This window comes from Somniosus microcephalus, chromosome 5, assembly GCF_052327205.1.
Source record: "Somniosus microcephalus isolate GS21.2 chromosome 5, FLI_Smic_1.0, whole genome shotgun sequence".
Classification (NCBI taxonomy): Eukaryota; Metazoa; Chordata; class Chondrichthyes; order Squaliformes; family Somniosidae; genus Somniosus; species Somniosus microcephalus.
In genome coordinates this window covers 112,727,050-112,740,528 of record NC_140991.1, presented here as the reverse complement: position 1 = coordinate 112,740,528, position 13,479 = coordinate 112,727,050, and the positions used below count along the sequence as shown (strand labels likewise).

The window sequence follows — 13,479 nt, the reverse complement described above, 5'->3', positions numbered from 1 at the left end:
CATTGCCTGGGAAATCTTCTCCAGTTCTACATCCTATCCTCCACCCTTTGTTTCTCAAACTGTGGATTGCTATATGTTCCCATTCCCCTCATTCCATCATTGAATGCCAGCCTTTTAACCAATATGCCTTTACCCTCTAGAATTCTCTCCCAAATCACTTTGCCTTGCTGCCTCTCTCTGCCTCACCAATATTCAAGCTTCACCTTTTCCTTTATGTTTATTCATTCACAGGATGCGGGCATCACTGGCAAGCCCAGCATTGATTGCCCATCCATAATTGCCCTTGAGAAGGTGGTGGTGAGTCACCTTCTTGAACCGCTGCAGTCCATGTGGTGAAGGTACTCCCACAGTGCTGTTAGGGAGGGAGTTCCAGGATTTTGACCCAGCGATGATGAAGGAACAAAGATATATTTCCAAGTCCGGATGGTGTGTGACTTGGAGGGGAACTTGCAGGTGATGGCGTTCCCATGCACCTGCTGCCCTTGTCGTTCTAGGTGGTAGAGGTCACGGGTTTGGGAGGTGCTGCTGAAGAAGCCTTGGCGAGTTGCTGCAGTGCATCTTATAGATGGTACACACTGCAGCCACGGTGCGCCGGTGGTGGAGGGAATGAATGTTTAAGGTGTTGGATGGGGTGCCAATCAAGTGAGCTGCTTTGTCCTGGATGGTGTCGAGCTTCCTGAGTGTTATTGGAGCTGCACTCATCCAGGCAAGTGGAGAGTATTCCATCACACTCCTTACTTGTGCCTTGTAGATGGTGGAAAGGCTCTGCGGGTTCAGGAGGTGAGACACTCGCTGCAAAATACCCAGCCTCTGACCTGCTCTTGTAGCCACAGTATTTATGTGGCTGGTCCAGTTAAGTTTCTGGTCAATGGTGACCCCCAGGATGTTGATGGTGGGGGGTTTGACGATGGTAATGCCACTGAATGTCAGGGGGAGATGGTTAGACTTTCTCTTGTTGAAGGATGATACCAGAACTGAGAGGTTATATGGAAATATTGAACAGGCTGGGGCTCTTTTACTAGAAAAGGGAAGGCTGAGGGGTGACCTGCTGGAGATCTTTAAGATTATAAAAGGGGTTGACCGGGCAGACATAGAGAAGATGTTTCCACTTGTGGGGGAGACCAGAGCTAGGGGTCATAAATATAAGATTATCACTAATAAATCCAATAGGGAATTCAGGAGAAAATTCTTTACCCAGAGAGTGGTTAGAATGTGGAACTCGCTACCACAAGGAGTAATTGAGGCGAATAGCATAGATGCAGTTAAGGGGAAGCTAGATAAACACACGAGCGATATGTTGATAGGGTTAGATGAAGTACAATGGGAGGAGCCTCATGAGGAGGATAAACACCGGCATGAACCAATTGGGCCAAATGGCCTGTTCTTGTGCTGTAAATTCTATGTAACTTCCCCCTTCCAATTTCCCTCTGATATTTTCTACTCCAACTGCTGATCCAGAAGAGGTACATGTGCATATGTTTTTTCTTACACCCCGCTGCTCACCTTAGCTCCCTTGAATCAACTGGCTTTGACTTCCTACAGCTAAAAGTATCTTTACCTCATTAAATTCACCAGCTCTCTCTCGTTCTGCACCAAACTTCATACAAGGGGGGGGGGGGGTAGAAGAGTGCTGGGTTGAAATGACAAGGAAGAGGGAGCAGAGTGTCTTGTTGTAATTATATAGGATTTTGGTGAGACCACACCTGGAGTACTGTGTACAGTTTTGGTCTCCTTATCTAAGGAAGGATATACATGCCTTAGAGGGTGTGCAATGTAGGTTCACTGGATTGATTCCTGGGATGAGAGGTTATCCTATGAGGAGAGATTGAGTAGATTGGGCTATATTCTCTGGGGCTTAGAAGATCTCATTGAAACATATCAGATTCTGAGAGGGCTGGACAGGGGAGATGTTGAGAGCCTGTTTCCCCTGGCTGGAGAGTCTAGTGCTAGGGGGCATAGTCTCAGGATAAGGGGTCAGCCATTTAGGACTGAGATGAGGAGCAATTTCTACACTCAGAGGTTTATGAATCTTTGGAACTCTCTACCCAAGAGGGCTGTGGATGCTCACTTGATGTGTATATTCAAGACATAGGTCGATAGATTTTTGGGCACTAAGGGAATCAAGGGATATGGAGATATTATCGGGTGGGAAATTGGAGCTGAGGTGGCAAATCAGCCATGATCTTATTGAAAGGCGGCGCAGACCCGAGTAGCCATATGGCCTGCTCCTGCTCCTATTTCTTATGTTCTTATGAATTGGGAGAGTTGGTGAAGGGAGTGCCTGTGCGAAAGGGTGGGCAGTTGGACAACTGCAATTCAATGGTCAGGAATTTTGGGTCCTGTATAACTGAACTTCCAAATACCCTTTGATAAAATGTTGCACAGAAGGCTGTTAAGTTAAATTTTATCAAATAGATTGGCTGGGCAGATTTTATACTGGATAGTGAATTAGTTACATTCACAGAGGCAAAGCATAGTTATTAATGGTAGCAGCTCTGCGTGGGGTTCAGTCAGTAATGGAGTCCCGCTGGGATTCATGTTGGGACATGTTGCTCTTCACCATCTTTATCAATTATTTAGATGAAGGCATCAGGGGAATAATTCTTAAATTAGCTAATTACACAAAGATATGTGGGAATCAAGTCTTTAGATGAAATAAATAGACTGCAGCCTGATGTAGTTACATTGGGGAAATGGGTAGATGCAATTCAATGTGGATAAATGCATTCTGATTCCTGACATTTCTATATTATGCAGTGTTACCCACTTAAGGCTGCAGAGCAGGAGAGGTAGCTGGCAATTGTAGCTCATGAAACACTGAAGGTCCACAGCCAGTGTCACAAGGCCATATAGCTTAGACAATTAAATACAAAACTAGAAATATGATACTTACAGTATACAAGGCCAATATCTAGAATACTGTGCTCAAATTTGGTCCCCTCACATACTGAGGGATACCAGAGCCTTGGAGAAGGTTCAGAGGAAGGCCACCAGATTGACACCAAGTCTTAGGCAACTTCGTTATCATGACAGGCTCAGCGAATTTACTAGAGAAGCATGAATTTTAAGATGAAATGGTTGGGGTCTTTAAAATGACGAAGAGAACAGGAGTAGAAACATCAGTTAAAAATATAAAAGCATAGGGCTCGATTTAAACTCCCTCCCCACCCCTCCCCCACCCCCAACCTGGGGGAATTGTAGCCAGCAAGGATACCCTCCCCAAGCCAGCGGGGGTCTCTTTAAATTTGGCTCTGATGACATCATCGGGGACCGATCTGCTATTTTAACGCAAGGTCTGAGCTGGGGAGCAGTGGTGGCTTCCCCGCCAGGCCAAACCTGAATCGTGGGCCAGAAGAAGCCCAGCAAGGTAGTTTTTTAATATATTTTTGTTTCCATGTGGGGCCCAGAAGAGCAGGTGTGACCCAGTGGACCTCACTCCACCACTTACCTGACTGCCGGGGGCCAGTCCCGTGGGTCCTGGGGATGGCCTCCTGCCGCACAAATATCTGTTCCTGCCCGCTGGCCAGACTGTGAATCTTACTGGGATCAGGCGGGAGTCAGAACCTGAATATTGAAATGAGGCCCGGAAGTTAATGTCTCTCCGGGCTTCAACATGCGAGTTTGTTGCTCACCCTGGCCACAGTTTAATTCTTTTTAATAGATGGAGCATGTAGAGATGATGGAGCAGGACAAGACAGGGAGCACAACCCATTGATGTCACAGGGTTGAATTTAATTTTTCTCCGCAGGCGCAACAGGGAATGAGCAGCAATGCCCGGACATCTTTTTTCTCCCCAGGTAATGGGGAGTAGGTAGCGGGAAACAGATTGCAGCAACAGGACTAAAATTGGGGATCAGGGTACAGCCAATGCGGATCAGGGCTGCAGGTCCATTTTTCAGTGGACAACCAGCAAACTGCAAAGCGAAACCACAGCTGAAGTTCAATTTTCTTTTCGCGAAAGGCCCAAAGTTAATTTTGATTTCAAATAACCAATACCATTGGGGTTAGAGTCGTTATGGAAAGGGACAAGGAACAATCAAAGGTAAAGATACTCAACTGGAACAGGGCTCATTTCAGTGATCTGGCCCAGGTGGACAGGAAACAAAGGGCGCGATCGTGCCAGCCCTGGGGAGGCGGGTTTGGAGGTGGGACTGCTGGGAAAATGGCAGAATCTGGGGGCGGGTGCCCATCCCACCCCCAACCTGCCTCCGTGCCATCTTCCCAGGAGGCGGGTAGCCAACCCACGCCGGGTCCCGTCTCCTGGAGGCGGGAAGAGAATTACAGCCACTTAACTGCCTGTTAACAGGTAGTTAACAGGCAGATAAGAGGATTATCCCCATTTTACAAGTGCAGGCTTCCCAAAGGCTGCAAACCCCGCCAGGGTCACCGAGGTGAGCAGTGGGTCGGAGGGGGTCGGAGGGGTGCAAAAGTGCACTGCGAAGGTAAGTGATGGGTGCAAGTGTGGAGAGGTGAGTATGTGAGGTAAGTGGAAAGTGTTAGAAAAAGTTTACTTACATTTGTTTCTTCCTGCAGGCTTCAATCGTTGGGGATGCGGAGAGTCTCGCATCGCTGTGGCAGAGATGACAGATAGCTACTGCATTCTCCGATGCAACAACCATCTAATTTCTGCTAAAGAAAGAGGTCTGATGAGTCTTGAATACAAGAACTCATCAAACTACAGAGAATGTCAGTGTTTGACAGCTTCACAGAGCTGTCAAATGATGACAATTCATCTGTCAAAAATTTTTGACAGATGAAACGTCATACCGTGACATTCTCTGTCACCGGCTTTCCCTTAAATGGCCTGCTAAACCCACTGGGCGGGCTTAACAAGGTCAATCAAGGGAAAATAGCATGGGTTAGCCAGAAGTCAATGGAGGCGGGACTAAAACCCGACAAGTGGGAGTCCCGCCTCCAAAAGCTCCCCATTGGCAAAATCACCCCCAGAGAGTACAAAAGCAAGGAAGTTATGATGGGCCTGTATAAGACACTGGTTCAGCCACAACTGGTGTATTCTGTCCAATTCTGGGCACCGCACTTTAGGAAGGATGTGAAGGCCTTAGAGAGGGTACAGAAAAGATTGACAAGAATGGTTCCAGGGATGAGGGACTTCAGTTATGTGTATAGACTGGAGAAGCTGGGGTTGTTCTCCTTAGAGCAGAGAAGGTTAAGAGGGGATTTGATAGAGGTGTTCAAAATCATGAGGGGTCTAGACAGAGTAGATAGAGAGAAACTGTTCCCATTGGCGGAAGGGTCGACAACCAGAGGACACAGATTTGAGGTGATTGGCAGAAGAACCAAAGGTGACATGAGGAAAAACTTTTTTACGCAGCGAATGGTTAGGATCTGGAATTCACTGCCTGAAAGGGTGGTGGAGGCAGATTCAATCGTGGCTTTCAAAAGGGAATTCGATAAGTACCTGTAAGAGAACATTTTGCAGGGCTACGGGGAAAGGGTGGGGGAGTGGGACTAGCTGAAGTGCTCTTGCAGAGAGCCGGCATGGGCTCGGCAGGCCAAATGGCCTCCTTCTATGCTGTAACCATTCTATGATTCTATGATAAATAAAGGTATTTGCCTCAATATTAAGCTCCCAGGAAGGGCGGTAGAGATTCGGGGAAAGGGGGGCGTTGAAGACTTAAATATGGGGAACGCGACCCCAACACGTCACACATGTGCTGCCACCTTTTTTACATCAGCGGATATCAAGGTGGAACACTTTATTAACATATTTAAATCAAGGTTCCCACAGTGCAATTGGGAGCCCGATTTAAAATTCACTGCTGCCGTGTATGTTTCCCAGGGGTTGGGAAACCCAGCAGTGAAAGGGAGGCGGGAGCTGCTGACAGCACAAGGTAAGTGCCTTTCTCTGCACTCATTCTGGGCCAGGAGGAGCAGGAGTGCTCCGCCAGGCTCCTCAAGGAAGCCTTCAGCCTCCCCTCTGTCAATCGCGGCCTCTCTCTCCACCCCAAGTTGTGGTGGCCGACCTTCTGGGCACCACACTTTAGGAAGGATGTCAAAGCCTTAGAGAGTGTGTAGAGGAGATTCACTAGATACAGGGATGAGGGACTTCAGTTATGTGGAGAGGCGAGGGGAGATTCAATAGAGGAGTTCAAAATTATGAAGGGTTTTGATAGAGTAACTAGGGAGAAACTGTTTCCACTGGCAAGAGGGTCAGTAACCAGACACAGATCGAAGGTAATTGGCAAAAGAACCAGAGGGGATATGAGGAAAAATGTTTTTATGCAGCGAGCTGTTATGATCTGGAATGCACTGCCTGAAAGGGTGCTGGAAGCAGATTCAGTAATAACTTTCAAAAGGGAATTGTATATATACTAGCAAAGGGAAAAAATGCAGGGCAATGGGGAAAGAGCAGGGGAGTGAACTAATTGGGTAGCTCTTTCAAAAAGCCTGCTCAGGCACGATGGGTCGAAATTCTCTTACTGCACTGCCTCCATCGCGAGGTTAGTGAGGGTCAGGATCCAGCTTACCTCTCTACAGGCAGCAGTTACAACTGGGTCAGGCCAAGACCTGATTTGAGGTCATTTTATGAATGGTAAGTAAGCTACTCGACTGTCAAAGCTGGGTAGTCATTGCTGCAGAAATCTGAATCGCAGGGCCTAGGTCAGAAACGACTACATTAATTTACCTTTGTCAAATGTGACTTCAGCAAAAAAAATATATATTCTCCTTGTAATCTCCCTGTGCTCCCATTAAAGATCTGTTATATTGCTGACAGACACTCACTTATGTTATTGTTACAAGTTACTGTTATTCATTCATATTTATGAAAGCAATTATCAACCTTTGGGAACTGCTAATAACCATGATTAGCAGTTAAGAGTCTGGATTGAAGTACTTGTGCCTTTTATTTATTTTCAAAAATTGTGATTAAAACTGACACAAGACAATATTCTCCTTTGAAGATGAATTACTTACGTGATTGTGTCAATCATATCTAATCCCATTTCAACACAGCAATGAGCGTGGTCGGTTTTCGGCTGAGTGAGACCTGATACACAATAATAGCAATCCCCAAGGATTTTAATCCTTCGACAGTGGTTCTCCTGCCACAGAGAGAGAAAAAAGATATGTAACACACTTTATATTTAAGAAATTAAACCGTAACCCTCCAAGAATTCTTCTGCATAGGTTCTTCAAAAAAGTATTGGCAGAATTGACATATGATAGCATAGCAGGTAAGAATCAAACGAATTGAATGAAATCAAACTATAATTAAAATCACAAAAACTTTAGTGATGTTTAGCCTCTATCTGAATAAACTGTTTAATATTGTTTTATTTCATTTTATAAAAATCACTTACTGACATACAGTAACCTTACCATAGCTACCATTTGAAATTCAGTCCCAGGGTTTTCCACTTTGGCGGATTCAAGGCAGATTTTCCATGATCAGGTTTTTAGCACAATTTAGGATTGCTCCCCAGTTTTGTCGAGGAACCCACCTGGGAGGGGGCAGAAAATGGCCGCTGCAGGCCTTGGGCCCCTATTGCAGCGTAGTGTGCCCTTGGGACCCTATTGCAGTGCAGTGTGCCCTTGGGCCCCTATTACAGTGTAGTGTGCCCTTGGGCCCCTATTGCAGTGCAGTGTACCCTTGGGCCCCTATTACAGTGTAGTGTGCCCTTGGGCCCCTATTGTAGTGCAGTGTGCCCTTGGGCCCCTATTACAGTGCAGTGTGCCCTTGGGCCCCTATTACAGTGCTGTGTGCCCTTGGGCCCCTATTACAGTGCAGTGTGCCCTTGGGCCCCTATTACAGTGTAGTGTGCCCTTGGGCCACTATTGCAGTGTAGTGTGCCCTTGGGCCCCTATTGCAGTGTAGTGTGCCCTTGGGCCCCTATTACAGTGTAGTGTGCCCTTGGGCCACTATTGCAGTGCAGTGTGCCCTTGGGCCCCGATTACAGTGTAGTGTGCCCTTGGGCCCCTATTACAGTGTAGTGTGCCCTTGGGCCCCTATTGCAGGGTAGTGTACCCTTGGGCCCCTATTGCAGTGCAGTGTGCCCTTGGGCCCCTATTACAGTGCAGTGTACCCTTAGGCCCCTATTGCAGTGTAGTGTGCCCTTGGGCCCCTATTGCAGTGTAGTGTGCCCTTGGGCCCCTATTACAGTGTAGTGTGCCCTTGGGCCACTATTGCAGTGCAGTGTGCCCTTGGGCCCCTATTGCAGGGCAGTGTACCCTTGGGCCCCTATTGCAGTGCAGTGTGCCCTTGGGCCCCTATTACAGTGCAGTGTACCCTTAGGCCCCTATTGCAGTGTAGTGTGCCCTTGGGCCCCTATTGCAGTGTAGTGTGCCCTTGGGCCCCTATTACAGTGTAGTGTACCCTTGGGCCCCTATTACAGTGTAGTGTGCCCTTGGGCCACTATTGCAGTGCAGTGTGCCCTTGGGCCCCGATTACAGTGTAGTGTGCCCTTGGGCCCCTATTACAGTGTAGTGTGCCCTTGGGCCCCTATTGCAGTGTAGTGTGCCCTTGGGCCCCTATTACAGTGTAGTGTGCCCTTGGGCCCCTATTGCAGTGTAGTGTACCCTTGGGCCCCTATTGCAGTGCAGTGTGCCCTTGGGCCCCTATAGCAGTGTAGTGTGCCCTTGGGACCCTACTGCAGTGCAGTGTGCCCTTGGGCCCCTATTGCAGTGTAGTGTGCCCTTGGGCCCCTATTACAGTGTAGTGTGCCCTTGGGCCCCTATTACAGTGTAGTGTGCCTTGGGCCGCTATTACAGTGCAGTGTGCCCTTGGGCCCCTATTGCAGTGTAGTGTGCCCTTGGGCCGCTATTACAGTGCAGTGTGCCCTTGGGCCCCTATTACAGTGTAGTGTACCCTTGGGCGACTATTACAGTGCAGTGTGCCCTTGGGCCCCTATTGCAGTGCTGTGTGCCCTTGGGCCCCTATTGCAGTGTAGTGTGCCCTTGGGCCCCTATTGCAGTGCAGTGTGCCCTTGGGCCCCTATTGCAGTGTAGTGTGCCCTTGGGCCCCTTTTGCAGTGCAGTGTGCCCTTGGGCCCCTATTACAGTGTAGTGTGCCCTTGGGCCCCTATTGCAGTGTAGTGTGCCCTTGGGCCCCTATTGCAGTGTAGTGTGCCCTTGGGCCCCTATCGCAGTGTAGTGTGCCCTTGGGCCCCTATTGCAGTGTAGTGTGCCATTGGGCCCCTATTACAGTGTAGTGTGCCTTTGGGCCCCTATTGCACTGTAGTGTGCCCTTGGGCCCCTATTGTAGTGTAGTGTACCCTTGGGCCCCTATTACAGTGTAGTGTACCCTTGGGCCCCTATTGCAGTGTAGTGTGCCCTTGGGCCCCTATTGCAGCGTAGTGTATGCTTGGGACCCTATTGTAGTGTAGTGTGCCCTTGGGCCCCTATTGTAGTGTAGTGTACCCTTGGGCCCCTATTACAGTGTAGTGTGCCCTTGGGCCCCTATTGCAGTGCAGTGTGCCCTTGGGCCCCTATTGCAGTGTAGTGTGCCCTTGGGCCCCTATTGAAGTGTAATGTGCCCTTGGGCCCCTATTACAGTGTAGTGTGCCCTTGGGCCCCTATTGCAGTGCAGTGTGCCCTTGGGCCCCTATTACAGTGTAGTGTGCCCTTGCGCCCCTATTACAGTGTAGTGTGCCCTTGGGCACCTATTGCAGTGTAGTGTGCCCTTGGGCCCCTATTACAGTGTAGTGTACCCTTGGGCCCCTATTGCAGTGTGGTGTGCCCTTGGGCCCCTATTGCAGCGTAGTGTATGCTTGGGACCCTATTGTAGTGTAGTGTGCCCTAGGGCCCCTATTGTAGTGTAGTGTACCCTTGGGCCCCTATTACAGTGTAGTGTGCCCTTGGGCCCCTATTGCAGTGCAGTGTGCCCTTGGGCCCCTATTGCAGTGAAGTGTGCCCTTGGGCCCCTATTGTAGTGTAGTGTGCCCTTGGGCCCCTATTACAGTGTAGTGTGCCCTTGGGCCCCTATTGCAGTGCAGTGTGCCCTTGGGCCCCTATTACAGTGTAGTGTGCCCTTGGGCACCTATTGCAGTGTAGTGTGCCCTTGGGCCCCTATTACAGTGTAGTGTGCCCTTGGGCCCCTATTACAGTGTAGTGTGCCCTTGGGCCCCTATTACAGTGCAGTGTGCCCTTGGGCCCCTATTGCAGTGCAGTGTACCCTTGGGCCCCGATTACAGTGTAGTGTGCCCTTGGGCCCCTATTACAGTGTAGTGTACCCTTGGGCCCCTATTGCAGTGCAGTGTACCCTTGGGCCCCTATTACAGTGTAGAGTGCCCTTGGGCCCCTATTGCAGTGTAGTGTGCCCTTGGGCCCCTATTGCAGTGTCGTGTGCCCCTGGGCCCCTATTGCAGTGTAGTGTACCCTTGGGCCCCTATTACAGTGTAGTGCGCCCTTGGGCCTCTATTACAGTGCAGTGTGCCCTTGGGCCCCTATTACAGTGTAGTGTGCCCTTGGGCCCCTATTGCAGTGTAGTGTACCCTTGGGCCCCTATTACAGTGTAGTGTACCCTTGGGCCCCAATTACAGTGCAGTGCACCCTTGGGCCCCTATTGCAGTGCAGTGTGTCCTTGGGCCCCTATTGCAGTGTGGTGTGCCCTTGGGCCGCTATTACAGTGCAGTGTGCCCTTGGGCCCCTATTGCAGTGTAGTGTGCCCTTGGGCCCCTATTGCAGTGCAGTGTGCCGTTGGGCCCCTATTACAGTGTAGTGTGCCCTTGGGCCCCTATTGCAGTGTAGTGTACCCTTAGGCCCCTATTGCAGTGTAGTGTGCCCTTGGGCCACTATTGCAGTGCAGTGTGCCCTTGGGCCCCTATTGCAGTGCAGTGTGCCTTTGGGCCCCTTTTGCAGTGTAGTGTGCCATTGGGCCCCTATTGCAGCGTAGTGTGCCCTTGGGCCCCTATTGCAGTGTAGTGTACCCTTGGGCCCCTATTGCAGTGTAGTGTGCCCTTGGGCCCCTATTGCAGTGTAGTGTGCCCTTGGGCCCCGATTGCAGTGTTGTGTGCCCTTGGGCCCCTATTGCAGTGTAGTGTGCCCTTGGGCCCCTATTGCAGTGTAGTGTGCCATTGGGCCCCTATTACACTGTAGTGTGCCCTTGGGCCCCTATTGCAGTGTAGTGTGCCCTTGGGCCCCTATTGCAGCGTAGTGTATGCTTGGGACCCTATTGTAGTGTAGTGTGCCCTTGGGCCCCTATTGTAGTGTAGTGTACCCTTGGGCCCCTATTACAGCGTAGTGTGCCCTTGGGCCCCTATTGCAGTGCAGTGTGCCCTTGGGCCCCTATTGCAGTGTAGTGTGCCCCTGGGCCCCTATTACAGTGTAGTGTGCCCTTGGACCCCTATTGCAGTGCAGTGTGCCCTTGGGCCCCTATTACAGTGTAGTGTGTCCTTGCGCCCCTACTACAGTGTAGTGTGCCCTTGGGCACCTATTGCAGTGTAGTGTGCCCTTGGGCCCCTATTACAGTGCAGTGTACCCTTGGGCCCCTATTACAGTGTAGTGTGCCCTTGGGCCCCTATTGCAGCGTAGTGTATGCTTGGGACCCTATTGTAGTGTGGTGTGCCCTTGGGCCCCTATTGTAGTGTAGTGTACCCTTGGGCCCCTATTACACTGTAGTGTGCCCTTGGGCCCCTATTGCAGTGCAGTGTGCCCTTGGGCCCCTATTGCAGTGCAGTGTGCCCTTGGGCCCCTGTTGTAGTGTAGTGTGCCCTTGGGCCCCTATTACAGTGTAGTGTGTCCTTGGGCCCCTTTTGCAGTGCAGTGTGCCCTTGGGCCCCTATTACAGTGTAGTGTGCCCTTGGGCACCTATTGCAGTGTAGTGTGCCCTTGGGCCCCTATTACAGTGTAGTGTGCCCTTGGGCCCCTATTACAGTGTAGTGTGCCCTTGGGCCCCTATTGCAGTGTAGTGTGCCCTTGGGCACCTATTGCAGTGTAGTGTGCCCTTGGGCCACTGTTACAGTGTAGTGTGCCCTTGGGCCCCTATTGCAGTGCAGTGTACCCTTGGGCCCCGATTACAGTGTAGTGTGCCCTTGGGCCACTGTTACAGTGTAGTGTACCCTTGGGCCCCTATTGCAGTGCAGTGTACCCTTGGGCCCCTATTACAGTGTAGTGTGCCCTTGGGCCCCTATTGCAGTGCAGTGTGCCCTTGGGCCCCTATTGCAGTGTAGTGTGCCCTTGGGCCCCTATTACAGTGTAGTGTACCCTTGGGCCCCTATTACAGTGTAGTGTGCCCTTGGGCCCCTATTACAGTGCAGTGTGCCCTTGGACCCCTATTACAGTGTAGTGTGCCCTTGGGCCCCTATTGCAGTGTAGTGTACCCTTGGGCCCCTATTACAGTGTAGTGTACCCTTGGGCCCCTATTACAGTGCAGTGTACCCTTGGGCCCCTATTGCAGCGTAGTGTGTCCTTGGGCCCCTATTGCAGTGTGGTGTGCCCTTGGGCCGCTATTACAGTGCAGTGTGCCCTTGGGCCCCTATTGCAGTGTAGTGTGCCCCTGGGCCCCTATTGCAGTGTAGTGTACCCTTGGGCCCCTATTGCAGTGCAGTGTACCCTTGGGCCTCGATTACAGTGTAGTGTACCCTTGGGCCCCTATTACAGTGTAGTGTGCCCTTGGGCCCCTATTGCAGTGTAGTGTACCCTTGGGCCCCTATTACAGTGTAGTGTACCCTTGGGCCCCTATTACAGTGCAGTGTACCCTTGGGCCCCTATTGCAGTGTAGTGTACCCTTGGGCCCCTATTGCAGTGCAGTGTACCCTTGGGCCTCGTACAGTGTAGTGTACCCTTGGGCCCCTATTACAGTGTAGTGTGCCCTTGGGCCCCTATTGCAGTGTAGTGTACCCTTGGGCCCCTATTACAGTGTAGTGTGCCCTTGGGCCCCTATTGCAGTGTAGTGTGCCCTTGGGCCCCTATTGCAGTGCAGTGTACCCTTGGGCCCCTATTACAGTGCAGTGTACCCTTGGGCCCCTATTGCAGTGTAGTGTGCCCTTGGGCCCCTATTGCAGTGTAGTGTACCCTTGGGCCCCTATTACAGTGTAGTGTACCCTTGGGCCCCAATTGCAGTGCAGTGTGCCCTTGGGCCCCTATTACAGTGTAGTGTGCCCTTGCGCCCCTATTACAGTGTAGTGTGCCCTTGGGCACCTATTGCAGTGTAGTGTGCCCTTGGGCCCCTATTACAGTGTAGTGTACCCTTGGGGCCCTATTGCAGTGTAGTGCACCCTTGGGCCCCTATTGCAGCGTAGTGTATGCTTGGGACCCTATTGTAGTGTAGTGTGCCCTTGGGCCCCTATTGTAGTGTAGTGTACCCTTGGGCCCCTATTACAGTGTAGTGTGCCCTTGGGCCCCTATTGCAGTGCAGTGTGCCCTTGGGCCCCTATTGCAGTGTAGTGTGCCCTTGGGCCCCTATTGTAGTGTAGTGTGCCCTTGGGCCCCTATTGCAGTGCAGTGTGCCCTTGGGCCCCTATTGCAGTGTAGTGTGCCCTTGGGCCCCTATTGTAGTGTAGTGTGCCCTTGGGCCCCTAT

At 50.8% G+C, this 13,479-nt stretch overlaps 1 protein-coding gene across 3 annotated transcripts in view; it reads right to left on the bottom strand.

The window, feature by feature from the left end:
* The window catches only part of LOC147117265 (adenylate cyclase type 1-like), a 524,560-nt gene that overhangs the window by 372,381 nt on the left and 138,700 nt on the right, over positions 1–13,479 (bottom strand). For all 3 annotated transcript variants that reach the window (XM_085988088.1, XM_085988086.1, XM_085988087.1), the window contains exon 5: positions 6,937–7,064. In XM_085988088.1, the coding sequence (XP_085844214.1) occupies positions 6,937–7,064 (128 nt within the window). The remainder of the gene's footprint in view (positions 1–6,936; positions 7,065–13,479) is intronic.